Here is an 18,148-nt window from a genome sequence, read left to right as displayed (position 1 = left end):
ATGAGCCCGATCACTGCTAAAGGTCATCTGGCAGGGCCTGACTAATGGTTCCAAAATCTCTGCTTGTCACCAAATGTGACCAGGTTTTGCTGTCCATGGAACTCCTGGCAGCCAAACTAAGTGTCCTCTTTTAAACCTTTTCTCAAGACTCACTTTTATATATAAATATATAGCTATACAGCAATTAAGTTATTACCTCAACCAAGGAGGTCATGTTTTGTTGGTTGGTCGGTTGTTTTGTCAGCAGGATTACACAAAAACTACTCTTTGGATTTCCATGCAACTTGGATGGATGATGGGTCTTGGCCCGGAATAGGCCCCATTAACTTTTGGTGCCAAACAGGAGAATAGGACAGATCCAGGATTTTTTTTCTCACAACATTGTGGGGGCATTGTAGGGCATTTTTCAGCACTTTTGTTAATTTCTCAGGGGAAAATGAAAAAAAAAACAGGCTTATTTAAGGTGGCTGGTACCTTTGAGTGAAAAACAATTTGATGCCGATTCTAGACCCAATGAGCTTGAATTATGGTGAGTGATAAAAGGCTATCGAGTTTGATATTGCATTAGGCTTGATTGAATTAAAGCCGACTGTTGGGCCTGGGCTGAGTCATGTACTCTACTAGTTTTTTATCTTCTATCTTGGATTGGATGTACCTTTATCATTTGTTTTTTACTGTAAAGAACTTTGTATCTTTGTTTTGCAATGTGCTATGTAAATTAAGTTTACATTTGGATGCTCTGGTATTGCAAATTGTCAAAATACAGTATGTCTCCACCACTTTTATGCTAATCCACTAGTGTAGACATTTTGCTCTGCATCAAAGTGCCGAACAGATCTACTAACCTAATCATCACCCTTATCCTTTCTAGTTTCCTTGTAAGATAGCTCTCTTAGCCCACATTAAACTAATCAGATTGCATGTAAATATATTGCTGATGCAAAGTTATTTATATAATATGTAATACAGGATTTTAAGGACAGTAATGCCTGTAATTAGACAACAGGATTTAGGTTGCATGTGCTATGTAGGCTAACATATATGGTTTGGTTAATTTAACCTCTAACTTCTTTAATCCACATTTTAGAGTTCATTTTCTTCTTTTCTTCTAAGTCATTTGCATCCTTCTCTTGAACCGCAAAGCTGTTTCACTTTTACGCAATTAAAATCAACTTTAGACCTATATTTAGATCATAATTATATGTTCCTTGGGGCAAAGTGTGTCAGAGCCAATAGCACGGTTTAAAATCCAATTTGTTCATACAGTATAATCATCTATGATTAGAGTCCAGGGGAAGTCAGCTTGACACTGACATTGCTACAGCAGCCTCTGTGTAGGTTTCGATCGTTAGTATATTTCCACTGCAGCTGGCCCTTTAACAAACACAGCTTGGCATTGATGGCTGAAAAAAATGTGAATGAAATCCAGCCATTCATAAAAATAGGCCACTGCGCCGCTCTGATTGGCCAAACAGGGAGTCATGCATAATTCATTAGCTCCGGAGAAGCCATTGGCTACCCACATAATGGACAGAGTCGATTGACCAATTAGCGCGTGTCTCTGTGTGCCGCTCGAGCCCAGGGGAAAACTGACCGGGCCATTAACGAAAAGCTCAGTCAAGTTTTGTGAGTCGAAGGAGACGCATCAGTTTATCTGAGCGCAGACGACTACACGACTATCGACACGTTGTTTTTTTTACTTGTGGATATTTCTACTGCATTGTTTCGACACAGAGGAGATATACACACAGACACGGTAAGCTGCAATATTTATTTCGACGAAAAGTTGCTTTTATGAAGCCGTGGTTTGGCCATATATTTTTTCTAACGCTATTTTAGACAAACAAGTACAACGCCATCTTATTGAAAGATATGTACTTAGGCAACCATTTTATATCGGCTCCTTTTTTCGTTAAGTAAACACCGTATTTCGTTTTAAAGTCCAGCATGCGCTGTATTTGGTCCTCGGTTTATCTGCGTAGATACTGGCTGTGGCTTATCAGCGCGGTCAGGGTTTGTGATTTTTTTTATGAATGGACGGGCCATTTTTTTCCTCCCCCTGTGTTTCCACACGGGTCGAGTTTCACTTCATTGAGAAAAACAAGGGAGGGATGGGTGGGGGAAGGGCGGGGAGGGGGAGGTGGAGGAGGAGGAGGCAGGGGGTGTCGGGTGATCTTCGTCCCCGAGCGGCGGCCCGACCAGCCTGGGCTGAAACACCAAAGTTTTAAGGAGAATGCACCTGATTTTTCTGACCTTAACGGGCTGATGAGTTGTTTTTTAAAGTTTGACTTGTTACTTTTTTAAATGCAGGCTCCTGCAGCAGCTGTGAGGCTGTGGTGAAAACTAAGTGTAACTCTAAGAGCCGCATGTGGTAAACTAAATCTAGTTTTTGGTGCGTTTACGGACCAACTTTCACAATATAGCCTAGTTTAATTTTTCCTGAAGTTTAACCTGATAATAATATTGTAATAGTCGACGCTGCTGTCCTAAATGTCATTACTATAGTTGTTTCTTGATAATAAAGTAGTTATCCTCACAAAAAACATAACATTTCCCAATCTACTGCCTTATTTGACCTACTACTATTTTAACTCTTGTGTATAGCACGTCAGACTAGAGCCTATAAAGTTGTTGATGGCAACTTCCTTCTTGCGATCAATGTGATTTGTGAACACATGCTCCAAACAAAGGCCTTACAATGAGTTAATGTTATAAGTGCTATGTGTGCTCCGCGCCTGTAATTATTGCCCAGCAGCTATCCTGTGTTCGTCATCCATTAACAGGAGATTGAGGAGTGAGTCATATCACTCCGCTGAGGGAGATGTGAGGAAAGAGAGCAGTGTTAGCGCTGTGTTATTGTTGTTTAAAGGGAACTTTGTGTTTCTAACTTTATAGTAGCACACACAGGGGAACAGACACTTCTGATTCTGCCAATTCTAAAGGCAACTTCAATTCTTATGGTTTCATGCCTCAATAGGACGCCAACCAACTCTATAAGTGGCTTATTTGGAATACTTGGTGCCGCACATGCCACAGACCATAGACAGACTCTGAAGAGTCACATTTCCAAGTCTTTTATTCCTGATCTCCGGGCTGATGTAGAGTGGAAAGTAATGGCCACAGATGGCCAGTGAGTGCGGCTTATATAACGGTGTACTGTATAACTACATGTGTTCCATTATGACTGTGTGTTTACATTGTGCAGCCTCCTCTCGCTCAGCATCACTCTTTTCAAAGATCTATTTGTTGGTTAAATAAAAGGCTGGACGGAGATGGTGGTTGGTGCAGTTGTGCTGCCACATAAACACATCTCCATATGATGAAGCGCAGCACAAAGTATGGCCATGAAAAATATTATAGAAGTGAATCACAACCCTTTGGACACAGTTTAATCTGAAATCTTGTATTGCACTTAATAGTGAGGTCTAACTGTCATTGTGTTCACCTTTATTATGACTAAAAGACTTACTTTTGAAAAAGTTTCTGATTGTGGATGTATGAAATTGATATCTTTGTAGCTTTGTACTCCCGCTTCATGTTTCCACCATCAATTTTGTTTTCCAGTGACCCACAGAGTGACCCAGGCGCTGTCGCTTTAAAGCGAACACCTCCCCTCCCCCCGATATTGGAGCCCCCCAATCACCCAGATAACATGGACGGATTCTATGACCAGCAAGTCCCATTTATGGTCCCACCCAGTGTAAGTGGTCACACGCCAGCCTCAAACATCTCATCACCACTTTCAACTCATGGCTGTGTATTATGGATGGCCCTCCCTGTGGCCACCATAGATCACTGTACATTTATAGCACACTTAGATACCATCTGCATTGTCCATTGGGAAGGAAGTGGCATCTTCTGTTGATGCTCTGACATTTCTTCATCTTTTCTCTCCCAACAGCACAAGTCTCATGTGGAGGAACCATCTCACAACAGGCCTCTGAACGACAGGAAAAGGAAATTTGTCGACACAGAGCTCGCCCAGGACACAGAAGGTAACATTGCTTTGATGCCATGAATATATTTGTGAGTATCCTGTGTTTGAACATGTATTTAGATTGGAGGGAACCTTTATTTAATATCTTTCACTTCTTGATTTCCAGAACTCTTCCAAGACCTCAGTCAGCTGCAGGAGATCTGGATTGCAGAAGGTGAGTTCCATAATAATTTTCTGATAATTTTATTTTGTGTTTTATGCTGGTCTTGGTATAGAAAACACTCTGTGTTTCACTTCACTCTACTACACCCAGCCAACGGAGAGTCTCTTAGTCTATTGTTTTTTGATGCTGGATGAAATTGGCCAAGTTAAATGATTAAAGATTAACTTGATGAGAATGTGAAAGATCGTCATTTTTGCACTAGTAATTAGAGCACAAAGAGCAAAGTCCAGTGCATGAGAAACTGCTGTCCAAGACTCCTTATATCTGCCCTAAAAGTAGCTCTTGTCACTTGTTCACTTTCTTCTTTAGTATTTTATTTATTACCGTTCTCCCTTTTCCTTGTTTTCTTTCCCTTCTTTTGCCTTTTTCTCCTGCTTTTGGGCACTTAAAGGGTCTAGTGTTAGGTTGTTGGCTATAAAGAGGTCAGCAGGGGTATGCATTGAGTTTTCTCACATATGCGTCATTCTCTTATGTCCTCACAGCCCAGGTGCCTGATGACGAACAATTTGTTCCAGATTTCCAGTCGGATAGCTGTGAGTACCTGATTTCTATTGTTCTATTGTATGTGTCCTCTGAACAGAAACTGTAACTGCTTTTTTACATTTATGCAGCACTGCGTCAAATATTTTCACCACTACAAAAGTCAGATTCATACGTTTTTGCTTTGAGAAAGGAGCTCTTATTCTTTTTGAGTGACTGTCCCTGACCACATGTACAGGTCAGCCGTCTTTCATCAACATTTCTTCGTCTTGCCGAGGACAAACACTATTCTCCGTCTTCAAAACACAGCTCTGGGAAAAGCTGCTCTATCCCTCCCTCCCTCCATTTTGAGTTTAATCAGCCGATTGGCATGGGGCATCACATGAGCCAAGCTCCTAATCTGATTTCACACTTTCTCGCACTCAGGCCCTGCTGCTGAAGTGGGCTAGATTCCAGTGGATAGGGCAGCTTCCGAGCTGCCTCTTTCAGTCCTGCTCCCCATAACTCACATCCCCCAAAAAACTGCTCCTTACAGCCGGCTGTTTGTCTCTGCACATTGCCTTTAGGCTGCAGCTGAGGGATATATTTGAATTATACCCAATGGAGCATTTTATGACCTCCCCCTCCTCTCTGTCTTTGTGAGTTTATGTTTTCGTCTGATGTGTAGGAGGTGGAGACAGGGTGTGGTTGCTGCCTGTCTTTGTCAGGGCTGCCTTTTAAATCTTGGTTATTGTGGCAAAGTGAGCTGCAAACTGACCACTTGTCCATAGTGCTGTAGCATAATTGAGGTTGCATGCATTTAGATGTATGTATTTTAAAGAGGGCCCCATCGAAGGTTGTTGCTTTATACTGTATGGACTCGACCGTTATGGTGTAGTCCTTGACCTTGTATTGTCAGCACACTGTTGTGTGTGTGTGTGCGCGCATGCCTGTGTGGGTCTCAGATACAGGGGAAGTGAGTTTGGCAGTTGCTTCTGTTGCTAGGCTGCCAGCCTTTCTCTCTCACAAGTTGCCTATTCACCAAAAGGAAATTTTCCAATGTGAGCTACAGTCAGTAGGGCATCACATGGGGTGAAGCACCGGTTCACCAACTCAGGCCAAACCACGTATAATTTTACTCTGTGATGGAGGAGAACTCTCAGTCTATTAGAGGTTAGTGTAGTCACGATACTGGAATTTCTAACTTCAATTCAATACCCTGAAAAATATTGACATTCAATATAATTTTTAATGCCACAGGGAAAAAATGACACAACACAAAGGGCAAAAATTCTAGATTTATTAAAAGATGAATATTACAAGGCTTGTCTGTCAGAACAACAGCATCTAAGTAAATTTACTTCTGGAGGAGTTGGGCTATGTGGGCACTGCAGCAGTGCATGTGCCAGCTCTGTCAGAGAGGAGACAGGAAATGCAGCTTGTACAGGTGTATCAATACAACAAAAATTGGTATGGAAAGCGTTTCAAATGTTTAGAATTAATGTTTTAGCTGAGGTTGCGCAGGAGAGGAGTGTGCACGCCGGGTGCTTGTTGGTTAATCCACCAGTTCAGAGTAAGAAAAGATGTCTAATCTGCCCATTATTTACTGTTCTCTGCGTGAGGAGTCTCACTCGAGCCATTAGTTTTCAGAGCGCGCACAGGGGAGCTCACGTGCCCATTGTTAGCTCTGCTTAGGTCCATCAGCACCATGGGTGATTTGTTTGGCTCCCGCTCCTCTGTGCCCAGGGATCTAGTTTCTGCCTGGCTATTATGTGGCGCCCCGGAAACTGCAGCCGATTTGCAGAGAGCTGCTGCTAGTGTCTAATGGTTACAGCACGGGAGAAGAAAATCATTCAGCGCCATTAGATTACAGCCACACTGATTCATGGGTATTGGTATTGGCCTGCCCTAATGGGAATCAGACGAGAAGTTTGATAGCTTTTGTGTGCATAGTGCAGTTAGTATCATGCTACCTAGCAGTGGTGGATGGATGGTTGTTTTCAGAGCCCAGAGTCGACCGTCATTAGGGCACATGATAAATTGCTGCTAAGTGGCTCTGTCAGTCGAGGGAATACACAGACACTGTCCATACGTCCATTTATCCATCAGTTCCAAATGTGGTTAAGATAACTGCTGCACTTCTGTTTATGGCTTCAATTAGGTGATATCTGGAGTTTATCTCATGCACTCAGCTGTTCCTTCTCTCTATGTCTCCTCGTAGTGATGTTTCATGGCCCGCCACCAGCCAAGATCAAACGAGAGCTGACTCCCTCCAAAGAGCTTTCTCCTTGTCGCCAGGACAGGAGTCCCATGCCCTACGGAGAGAAGTGCCTTTACAGCTACAGGTATGTAGTGACTAATGATATCTGTAGTCTACCAGTCTAAGCTGAGCACAGCAGCAGTGACAGGACAACATATTGTTTGTCCCTCTGTGATTAATGTTTTTTCTGACTGAATCTCTTTGTCCACAGTGCCTGTGACAGGAAACCCACCCCTGGGTTCAAGCCATTAACTCCCCCCTCAACACCAGTCTCTCCTTGCGGCCCCACCAGCACAGGAAGAACACACCCATTGAGTGAGCAGACCCCGCCTCCTCACCCCCATGTAGCCAATCCGACCCCAGGGCCGCATCCACTGCACGTACAACAGCCTATAACGGCAAGCGCAGGATCTCCCAACCAGCAAACACTCCCAGTCCACAGCCCACCCTTCGTCGTGCCCTGTGCACCCATCAACCAGGATGCCAACAACTTCACACCTGAGCACAGGTGAGCACTCACCGTTGAACCTCTTGAACCTCTCTTCATTTGCTTTCCGTGTTTCAACAAAGAGGCTTATTCACATTGTCCTGTCACTTCCCCTCCACCTGTAGGTTCCAGAGACAGATGTCAGAGCCATGTCTACCTTTTCCCCCATCAGAGAGCCAGGGGCGCACCCAGTTCTTGCCTCAGCCCGCCAGCAGCAGCAACAACAGTCTGCCACGTGACAGCCGGCCACCGTACCACCGGCAGATGTCAGAGCCGTTGGTAGCCGTGCCTCCCCAGGGTTTCAAGCAAGAGCTCATCGACCCACGATATACCGAGCAGGGTGTCCCCTCCATGGGCCCCCCAGGTCCTCCCCAAGGCCCTCCACGTCAGGCTGCTTTCCACCCCATGGCCATCAAGCAGGAGCCTCGTGACTTCTGCTTCGATTCTGGTGAGTAGCAGGGTTTAGAGCAGGGAAGAGTCCATTACCTCTCATGATATCCCTGTGGAGCTTATCTACATCTCTGCACTTGCTCTGTGAAGTCCATTGTGAGCTGTGCGAATTTTCTGGTACTTTATACTTTTTACTTCACTATTCATTTGATACCTTTAGTTACTAGTTACTTTGCAGATTAAATGATGCATCAGAGCCAGTGTATATCATTTTTTAATGTATTTATTTTATTTGCACTCCAATGAGAAAAAAAAATACATCTATTCTGATTATCTGAAAAATACTGAATATCAATCCAGTAATCTACATTCAACATCAGATACTTTTACTGATCTACTATTAGCATGTGTGGCTTTCACTTGTACCAAAGTAATGTTTTAACACAATATTTCAACTTTTACTCAAGTACAGCTCCTGGGTACTTCTGACAACACTGTGTGAAAGTAATTGTCTCAGGGCACATACAAGTAGAGCAGACAGAGGGTAGGGAATGTGCCCTGCCATATTTGTTCTGGGCACTACCACATGCCTGTGAGTTTTAGCATGCAGCAGAGGCCTGGATACACAGGTGCTCCTTTCATACAAACATGCCCACAAAGCGTGTGCTAGTGCCTCAGAGCCTAATCTGCACCACTCCTCCAGAGTCATGCCAGTAAAGTAAAAGTGGGTCTTTTAGCACAGCCTAAGCCTCCAAGGGCAAAAAGTAAATGGGTCATCCAGCCAGGTGCAGAGAACCTCCTCACTGAGCTTACCTGGAATAGATCTAGGCCAGTTCCCTCAGAGGACTTAGTGACCTGCAGCACAGCCAGTTGGTTGTAAGAGCCTGGTGATTCTCCACTTGTTTTTGTAGAATACACAAGAGGACAACTGGTGCCAGTCCTCTCCAAAAAGCCTTGTCAAACAGTGGTGGCAGAGCTGCAGTTTACTCACATGGTATAAATCAAACAAGGCAGAGCTACTGACGGCGCTTTGTTTGATCCTAACGCCCACACACCCAGCTGCTGTCCCCGCTCTGATGCATTAACATCCTCTTTTCCTGAAACTGCAACTCTTTTTTTTTTTTTTTTTTTTTATTATATCTTTTTTCACTCACTCGCTCTCATATACTCTCATTCCTTTTCTGCCTGGTGTGTGACCGGCTGGCGGGCTGTGATGTAATGACAAATCCTCTTAGCTTCTTATGGCCTTTTAAATATCTGCATCACAGAGGCCTAGTATCTCTAGATGGATGGAAGAAGCGCATGTTCGGCATACCGACATGGAACATATTGTTACTGCAGCGTCAGTGGTCCACAGACAGTGACAAAACCATTCATGTGAAACCACAATTTGAACCAATGCATTATCGGTGTTTGACAGAAGTTTATCTTTTCTGTTTTTCTGCATGCGTGGTAATTACTTCCTCCAGACTCTTGCCTAAAGTTAGAGCGAGAGGAGACACAGACTTGAGGAAACATTGCTCAAGATTGATCTCTGGTTGTCTTATCAGTAGACAGGAAACAATATAATGGGTGGGGGTGGAGACGCTTGGTACGCAGTGCAGAGACGCTGCCAACGGAAGACAGGCCTTGACCCCTTGGGGGGAGGACTGGCCTAACTCGATTGTCATTGAGATTTAAAACAGCAACCATGGTGCTAATCTTATTTACAGGCTCGGTAGACATGCAAGGGATGTTATGTGCTGTGAGTCTCCTCTGATCGGGGATTTAGTCCACTCCTACTGGAGTGTGTGGGTGTGTTTGGGCATTTTCAGCCCAGTTGTTGGATCTGCAGATGAATATGGTACTTGGTTGGCCATTAAAGCAGCCATCATGTTTGACCGTTAATACCTATAATATATATTTATCAATGTGACTTAACACACTAATATAGCTTGGATTGAATGTCTCTTCCATAAACATAGAATCAACCAGATGCTAAGTATCAAAGCCATGTATCTTTGTACACAGTGGCAGTGATCCAGATATATCTGTCAGCTGTGAGGTAGACTTTGATGTATTCCACATTTGATATGACAGTGAGGATGTCTCTGGTCTAAATTTATGCACCCTTCTTCTTTGTTTACAGAAGTGCCTAACTGTCAGTCATCGTTTGGGAGAGCGGGGAGCTTCTACCAAAATAACCATGAAAGTAAGTTCAGATTATGTCTGCTTTTGTCTTTTTCTGTCTCAGATGTTTGAATAATTTCATTAGTGGAGTCCATTCTCTGTGACCCTGAACCTGCTGACTTATCGAGCTGCTGGTGAAAGAATAGCACTCGGCAGCATTGAAATGACGGCTCAAGGGGAAGTGAATCTATCAGTAAATACTGTGTAGCTGCTCCACACGCAGTGCATTTCTCACATCAGCAGCTGGCAGAGGCTCAGCACAATACGAGCTTCCACTCTTGGGAAGCTGCCCAGCTATATTGCTTTGTATGCAGTTTGGATCTCGAGGTTGAACGTGGTCACTGGCCTTCATTTCAGCACATAAGCCTGTTTCCCACGCTCTATCTGCTGTTACACTTTCATCCGATTAATGTTGCATTTCTTTCTGTTTTCTACTCCAGGCTTCTCCTTTGACAGAGATCCTCAGCTGTACTTTGATGATACCTGTGTGGTCCCTGAAAGATTAGAAGGTAAGACTGAAAAAACAATAAAAAAACATTCAACTTAAACCCAAAATATTGTATGCTGCTCATAAACTGTTGTACTGTGGGTATTTTCTGGGACACAGTCCAGTCCTTTGACTGCTCATGGTGCATAATGAACAGCAAGTCCACTTCACAGTGACCATCTGGCAGGAATGTCTCACCACACTGTGGTCGTGGTGGAGAACAGTGCTGACTGACACTTTTCTTCTTCTTCACTCTCTCCCCTTCTGCCTCTTTATTTCTCTGTACTCTCTCCTCCTTCCACTCGCAGGTAAAGTCAAACAGGAACCTTCTGTCTATCGTGACGGACCTCCCTACCAGCGCCGCGGCTCCCTGCAGCTCTGGCAGTTCCTGGTCACATTACTGGATGACCCAGCCAACGGTCACTTCATCGCCTGGACTGGGCGTGGCATGGAGTTCAAGCTCATTGAGCCCGAGGAGGTCAGTCCCCACTGTCCACAACTGTTCACATCTATTCATGTTACACATTTGTAATATATGGGTTTATGTTGTTCTAATTCTCTGAAGCTAATGTTAATTCTTTGTGTTTATGTGTCTTGTGTGGTCTCAGGTGGCTCGTCGCTGGGGCATCCAGAAGAACAGACCGGCCATGAACTATGACAAGCTGAGCCGCTCGCTGCGTTACTACTACGAAAAGGGCATCATGCAGAAGGTAAAGGCACGTTCACCATTTTGTTTTTTCTCCCTCCACCTTTTTGCCTCAGCAACTTTGTGCTGCATGTGGGCTCAAATAGTCTCGGTAGTGATATGTGAGTAAAAGCATGGGGGTCGGGGTGTTCTGATACAGACTCTTATCACAGCCAGATTTGCAATGAATACTAGGCTAAAGGCCACATTTCTTCTTCTACTGAATATATTAGTGTAGTTATGTTTAGTGTTTGTTTCCTCAGACGTCTACTAGATTGTGATCCACATTTTACACTAGTGTATAAGTTTGTAGGAAAAAATAGTATGGGTGGATCAGTCAGGTTAATGTACTGGAGTCCGATGACTACTGGAGGCAATGTTCCACCCAAAAATTTAAAATTTGGATGATAATGGAAATATCAGGTGAAGTTTCATAGTCCACAAAATTTTTCTTGAGCTTCATAGCAAAACAGTGATGCAGCATTCTCCTAAACAACTGAAGTAGATGGGGACTTGTTTTAAGATGTAAAAACAAACAACAGAGAAAACATAAAATGGCTCGTCCAGTGTAATCTGAGTCTCCAGAAGCCCTGAGATCCTCAATTGTTTGAAAAGACGTTATTTACATCCTCTACATGGATAATGTGCATGGCAACACTTTAAGGATAGCAGCAACAGGGTTAATTTGGCTTATAAAAGGGTGTAAATAACATCTTTAAAAATCAGTTTGTGGTCTCTGGGCTTCCCAAGATTTGGAATACACCAGGCAAGCTGTATGGAGCCATTTTATGTGTTTTCTTTCACTTGTTTTTCTACATTTTAAAACAAGTCCCAGTTCCAGTTATTTAGGAGAATGTCGCAACACTGTTTTGAAGCTCCAGAAATGTTTTGTGGATTATGAAACTTTGCCCGACTTTCCTTCAGCATGGGAGTGGGTAGATAATGACTGAGTTTACATTTTTGGGTGAACTTATTAAGTCTGTAGAGTCTGTGAAGGAAGTCAAATATGATGTTACTCACTCAAAATGCACAAGCAGTATTAATCAGGTGGTTTCATATGTGAGCTAAATATGTCTTCTGTCTCGTTTCTTAGGTGGCTGGTGAGAGGTACGTGTACAAGTTTGTGTGTGACCCCGAGGCTCTCTTCTCCATGGCTTTCCCTGACAACCAGAGGCCCAACCTGAAGGTCGACCCGGACAGTCTGCCGGGGCTGGACGAGGACACTGTGCCCCTCACCCACTACGACGAAACCACTCCCTACCTGCTGGACGTCGGGGAGCAGTGTGTGGCAGGCTTGCCCTTCCCAGACGGCTACAGCTACTAACCAGATGCAGGGTCGCGACGCACACCACACATTTACACGCAAACACTCCCAAAGTCTCTCGACGCCCACTCTAAAATCCAGAGCTGGAACTGCTGAGCTGCTGGCAAGGAAAACCTGGCGCTCGACTCCTTCATGGCTCTCTCTCCTGCTCCCTGGAAAACCTTCATAAACTCTGTAAGCTCCCAAGCTAAGAATGAATGAGGGAACAACCTGCGACAGCTCGTCTTCTACGCCATCATATGAGAGAGAGAGAGAAAGGGAGAGGGTTGTGAAGTGGACTCTGTAGCTCTGCCCACCTTACAAGCTAACTAAAGTAAGGCAACGGGCTGATGTTGCTATGGAGACCAAGCGAAGCAAGGCCATACGCCGCCGACTTAAAAAGAACGGACAGACACCCTCTTTATACAAGACTGAAAGTGTTGTTGCATTTCTGAGTTTGTGACAATCTGCTTTTCTTAAAAACAATCAAATAACCAACAGAGTAAAAACATGAAAAATCTGATGAGATAATCTAAATGCAGCACTATTCATTCTATAGATGCCTTTTTGGGTCCCCCCATGTTCATGTCACCACATTTGAACTACAATATCCGTGAAAGGGCTTTAATTTGCAAAGACGGATTGACAAAAAAACAAAACACACAACATATTCTACACCCACTGATCAGTTTGTTTCCTGTAGATAGGACTGCAGTTTTTTTTTAATTTTAATATGTCAGCTGTTTTACAGTTTTGTTGAAACTTTAGAGACCCAGAACTCTCAGGTTACTGGGGCGTTGCTGTATTTCAGGCTAGTCGGTCGGGCTGCTCTCTCGTGTAAATGTTACGTTCTTTAATCGTTCTGCCCGTGTACGAGATTGTGTCTGCTTCCCTTTAGAGACTGCACCCCACGGTAGGAGCCCACAGTCTATACAGTATACTCCTCTCATGTCTGTTCATCAATGCTGGGTCCTTTTATTGCTCAACTGTAGAGATGATTAGCACTCCATCTCCTCCATTTCAAAAGGGACACATAACGCAAGTACATATTTTCCCTGCGGCGTTGATCATTCATAAAAGCCTAAGAAGTTATTATGTATGATAAATGGTCACATTTTTGTATTTCTGTCTGGGTGCTTAATGTTTCCTCGGCAGTGTACTAGTTCCTCTGATGCACCAGTATGGCAGGAGCATCAGGACATTGCATGCAAAACAAAGAAGGGTGACATTTTGACACCCTCTTTTGGGCACCACTCTGCCAATCACGTTGTCAACAGGAGACTTCTGCTTCTCTTCGCATGGTGTAATCAGTCAAGACTGTGTCCACTAACATATCGCTTTACTGTCTTTGGACAAAGATGATATTTGTGATATTCTCTGCATTTTTTTGTGTTCATTATCTATGTTTCCAAATGGGGGCAAAGAAAAACGTATATAAAGTATATATTTTTGCTATAAGGCTGCATTTGTTTTGATTTTAATGTATAAGCTGTATAGTTCTGGCTCTAATAGATATGTACCTTTTTAAAAACCAATCTTGATCCTTATGACGCAACTACTGCAGACTGTTTCTTTAAGAGGCCTCTGTATTGGGTTGGAGAATAGATGAGAAGATGTTATTATCTTGCCTGGTGTGGGTGTGTGTGTGTGTGTGCGTGCGTGTGTGTGCATGTATGTGTGCGTGTGCACGTGGGTGAGTGTGCATGTATGTGTGTGTGTGTGCATGTATGTGTGTGTGTGTGCGCGTGTGTGTATGTGTGTGTATGTGTATGTAAAAGACCAGAGTTCCAGCAATGGCCCCAGTGAAGACACAGTATATCATGGGCTCCACCCCAGACACAGGGATTGTCTGCAATTGTATAGGCTTCAGTCCCCTCCCCTCACAATGTGTTTCTTACACTGCTGAGTTTATTATAATCTGTACTGGGTACAATAAACAGTCCTTAATGCTTCACTGCCTGCAGTCCTGGTGTGTTTCATCATTCGCCCCCTCCTCTCCCTTCCTGCAGTCAGTCAGCTGACTGGCTGCTGTGGTCTGGCAGTCACTGTGCTTGACCTGGCTGATTTCTGAGTCACATGCGTCTGATTCTTTCTGATACATTTCTTGGTAAATGATTACTCTTTTAACCTGGGTCAAATGAGAAAACACGCGTTCCATCCGTTTCATTTTTTAAAGCCTGGTACTTAGGTTTATTTAGGTAAGCACTTTGACAGTCAATAAGTATTTTTTTGTGTTTAATGCACATTGGGGTGTTTCTGGGGCACAAAGTTGAGGTTTCATAGGTTTGGAAATGAGCAGTTCAGAATGTTTGTTTGCTGCCAATATAAACAGTGCCAGGGTGAGAGGGAACAGGAAAAGGTCTGTTAACCATTTTAATATTCATAAATTTGTTACGCTTTTATATTCTCATGGTGCGTTGTGATTAATCACTAAATAATTCAGTTTACGCTGTGAAACCTACAGTGAGCTCCAAATGTGTGTTGCACAGGGCACTTTTGTTGTTGTTTTGTGCTCATCTGAGTGTGTAGAATTATTCATGACTTCAAGAATTAGACCTGACTGAGAGCACAGAGTAAGCCATAAATATTAAAATATCCAATACATGCACTTAATGACTACAGGGTTTTAGTGCAATCTGCAAGCAAATATAAACACCAGGGTAAATGAATGGAGGTAAATAGAAAAGGTTGTCATCAATGATGGCTGTTCAACACTCACATTTCCCGCTTGAAGTGACAAATGATTTTAATGGACTTATATTGAGCCAAATAAGAAAGATTTGGGATGGCATGTTGTTGATATTTGATGAGAATAGGCACCTATAACTCACAGTGTCTACTCCTATAACAAGGGCCTGGAAGTTAGTTTTACTACGTTATCCAATCTTGTGGCCCTTTGACAAAATATAGTTTTACAATACATCTAGTTACATGGTGCATATTGCTTAATTAATTTGTGTCTAATATTACCACACAGCAATCCTGAGCTACATAATATTGCAGCGTACGAATACTTTACATGTTGAAACAGAGGCCCAGCAACTCATTTTTGCCCATGGCTCCAGACACGGAGCTGTATCCTTATTGCCTGTAGTGAACCTGAGCATTTCCATATACCTGTGTTCTATCTACTCAACACAATTATCTGAGGTATCTGTATGTATTTACGAGGACAGTGGTGGAATAATTATTCAGATCATTTGCTTAAAGTGGCTACAAGGAACTTTGATTTGTTGATTCTGGCGGCCCCTGTGGGCAAAAGCATAATAAAATAAAGGTTGTTTTAGGACAGCACCAAACCAACAGTCCCTGTTTCTGGGATCTGAGTTTGGTGATTAGCTCATATAGTCATTGATTGTTGTTGAATCGGTTGTGTGTGAGTCTAACTGAGGCTGTGTGAGTTTTATGTTTTATAATTATCTTGTGATCTTTGTATCATTTTACCAACTTACTAAAGATTTCCCAACGTCTGAAATACTTCCCTGAGGCATGTGTAGTCCTTTTTTCATTGTGTAATATCACTGTGGTCTTAAATCTGTCTTGACCTGAAATACGTGGCGGATATGTGAGAAAACTGTGAAGCTTAAGACTCTGTCTTTGTTGTGATGGCCAGCAGCACTCTGCCTGGTGTTGAGTCAGAGCCTTATCAAACCACTGAGTGTAAAAGCCAAGCTCTGGTCTCCAGTAACACAGCCTGGCAGGCAACTTTCCATTGATTGAGAGAGCGAGAGTGCCTTTGAATGCTACGAAAGACCTTTTAGTGTGCCCAAGGGAGGTGCCCTGCCCTGATTTGTGTGTTTGTGTGAGTATAGTAGCTGCCAGGACTCATAACAGATGTTTTTTGATATGCTATACTCGTAGATGCTTTTCCTCATTATTTGAAAGAAGTTAGTGGAACTGAATGGGTGGCCTCAGTCATGATACATTTAGAAAAGTCCCCTTCAGATCGATTTCTTTGAATAGTGGAGATTTGGTCAATCATGTTAGTTTTTATCACTGCAACACAATAGCAGAATATGAAGAATTTGTGCCCCTAATCCACTTTCTATAACCATAATGAAAAGCATCCTTTTCTTCTCACCATTATCATTTATTGAGCATTATCTGTTTAATAAATAACAGTTAAAGTGCATATTATTGCAGAAATTTAAACATTAATATACACACTGTAGCTGTGAATTCTCAAAAAGACAGCCACAGTCCTCAGATGCAGATGGAACAATGCATCACAAATACACCTGAAGACTTTCCAGTGTTTTGAAGGATTCCAACGGGCTTCACTCTTAGTCAACCCCAGTCCGTCAAGCACCCTAAGACTGATCTTTACACTCATTGCCCAATGAGGAGGTAGTGTCCACACGTTATGTAATACCGCTACACCCTCCAGTGTCACTATGATACCCCTCTTAGCAGTCCTGTCAAGATTCTTGTTACCTGTTTCAGCCCTTGGCTCTGCCCGGCGCTGGGAAGGACCTCGGCAGTGGCTAACTCGCCGTGGTACCATACCACAGGGGATACGACCAGCACGTCTCCAATTAATTCCTGCATTCCCACTGCCACACTCACACATCTGCTAATTACCTAGGCTAGCTGGTGTTGCTCACCCCCATATTCCACTGGATACGGTACGGCTGCGTTACAGCTCCGCCACGGCGGCGGAGCTGATCCGTAACACTTTAGTCTATGTGTTAATTTCCACCAGGTCCGCTGCGCTGCGTGTCTGCTGCGTGCCAGCTCCGGCAGTCCGCAGCCCTGCGGAGCAGATACGCAGGACTTCTATTTTTGCGGACGCCGCAGCACAACGCAGCAATTCAGCACAGAGCAAATATGGCGAAACCGGAAGTCAGACACCAACACAACATTAAAACATCCGGTTACCTTTCAAAATAAAACACTCCGTGTTGACGCCGGATGATATTTTACGTAACTACGTCACCAAAACGTGTTGTGTACAAATGTAGGCTAGGACAACAACAACAATAGGTAAACTTAGCACAAAACAGAGCACTCTCTAAACAGATAGCATTTCCAACAGAAACAGTAAATAAATTAAGCATTTATATATAAACAGGCTACTTACCCATGGTAGAAAGACAAATCAAAGCAGGTCCACCGTTCCTCTACTCCTTTGTTGGTAACTAAACGTTTCTCTGTGTGTTGTTGTGTTTATAAACACGGACCTTTAACTGCGGCTGCGCGCGATTACGTAATTATCGCGAGAACTCCTCGGTCTCGCAACTCCAGCTGATCGGCGGAGCTGCGCCGTGGCGGACTCAAAACGCAACTGGTGGGGTTTGCCGGACGACGACGACGGAGCAAAACCGTACCGGAGCTGTAACGCAGCCGTAACGCAGCCGTACCGTATCCAGTGGAATATGGGGGTCAGGCTGTGGCACTAGCCACACTTGCTGGCTAGGTCTAGCTACATCTTACCTTGCTAGTATTTGAAATTTAGGTTAGCCAGTAGCTAGTATTTTCCCTCACTGACTCACAGCCTCTAGCTCCAATTCCTTCCGCAAATTCCTTGATTCACCAGTAACCTTACTACACTGATACAAATGCTGTTTCAGATGCACCCATCGAGGGCATATTTTCTTCCTTCTCTCCTTCAGTGTGAAAAGACTGATACTGGGTAGAGTGACCCATTTCCCAGTGGAAATATGATCGCGTCATAGCATGATTGCTTACACTCATTCATATGGCCACTTCACCATCAGCCTGACGGTACTGGCATGGAGGTATCCCAGT

General features: G+C 43.6%; 1 protein-coding gene across 2 annotated transcripts; it reads left to right on the top strand.

Annotated features, from left to right (window-relative positions):
- The first annotated feature begins 1,609 nt into the window (after positions 1-1,609).
- On the top strand, positions 1,610-14,354 carry etv5a (ETS variant transcription factor 5a). Of its 2 annotated transcripts, none has more exons than XM_084363067.1 (13): positions 1,610-1,756; positions 3,565-3,700; positions 3,902-3,995; positions 4,104-4,151; positions 4,643-4,693; positions 6,841-6,964; positions 7,091-7,387; positions 7,492-7,814; positions 9,885-9,947; positions 10,366-10,434; positions 10,721-10,890; positions 11,021-11,122; positions 12,191-14,354. In XM_084363067.1, exons 2-13 carry the CDS (start codon positions 3,653-3,655, stop codon positions 12,419-12,421), a joined length of 1,620 nt encoding a protein of 539 aa, XP_084219193.1. In that variant the 5' UTR covers positions 1,610-1,756; positions 3,565-3,652; the 3' UTR covers positions 12,422-14,354. The 2 variants fall into 2 exon arrangements, with proteins under 2 accessions (XP_084219193.1, XP_084219192.1); XM_084363066.1 differs by having other exon boundaries at positions 11,021-11,128.
- The last annotated feature ends 3,794 nt before the right edge of the window (positions 14,355-18,148 follow it).

Source organism: Pagrus pagrus, assembly GCF_965226575.1.
Source record: "Pagrus pagrus genome assembly, chromosome: 9".
NCBI classification, from domain to species: Eukaryota; Metazoa; Chordata; class Actinopteri; order Spariformes; family Sparidae; genus Pagrus; species Pagrus pagrus.
This window is presented reverse-complemented; position numbering and strand designations above follow the sequence as displayed.

Bases quoted from the DNA above. Each gene is read 5' to 3' on its own strand.
- etv5a (XM_084363066.1), top strand. From the start codon at position 3,653: ATGGACGGATTCTATGACCAGCAAGTCCCATTTATGGTCCCACCCAGT. The intron at 10,891-11,020 runs GTCAGTCCCCAC...GTGTGGTCTCAG, and splicing joins AGCTCATTGAGCCCGAGGAG to GTGGCTCGTCGCTGGGGCAT. The intron at 11,129-12,190 runs GCACGTTCACCA...CTCGTTTCTTAG, and splicing joins GCATCATGCAGAAGGTAAAG to GTGGCTGGTGAGAGGTACGT.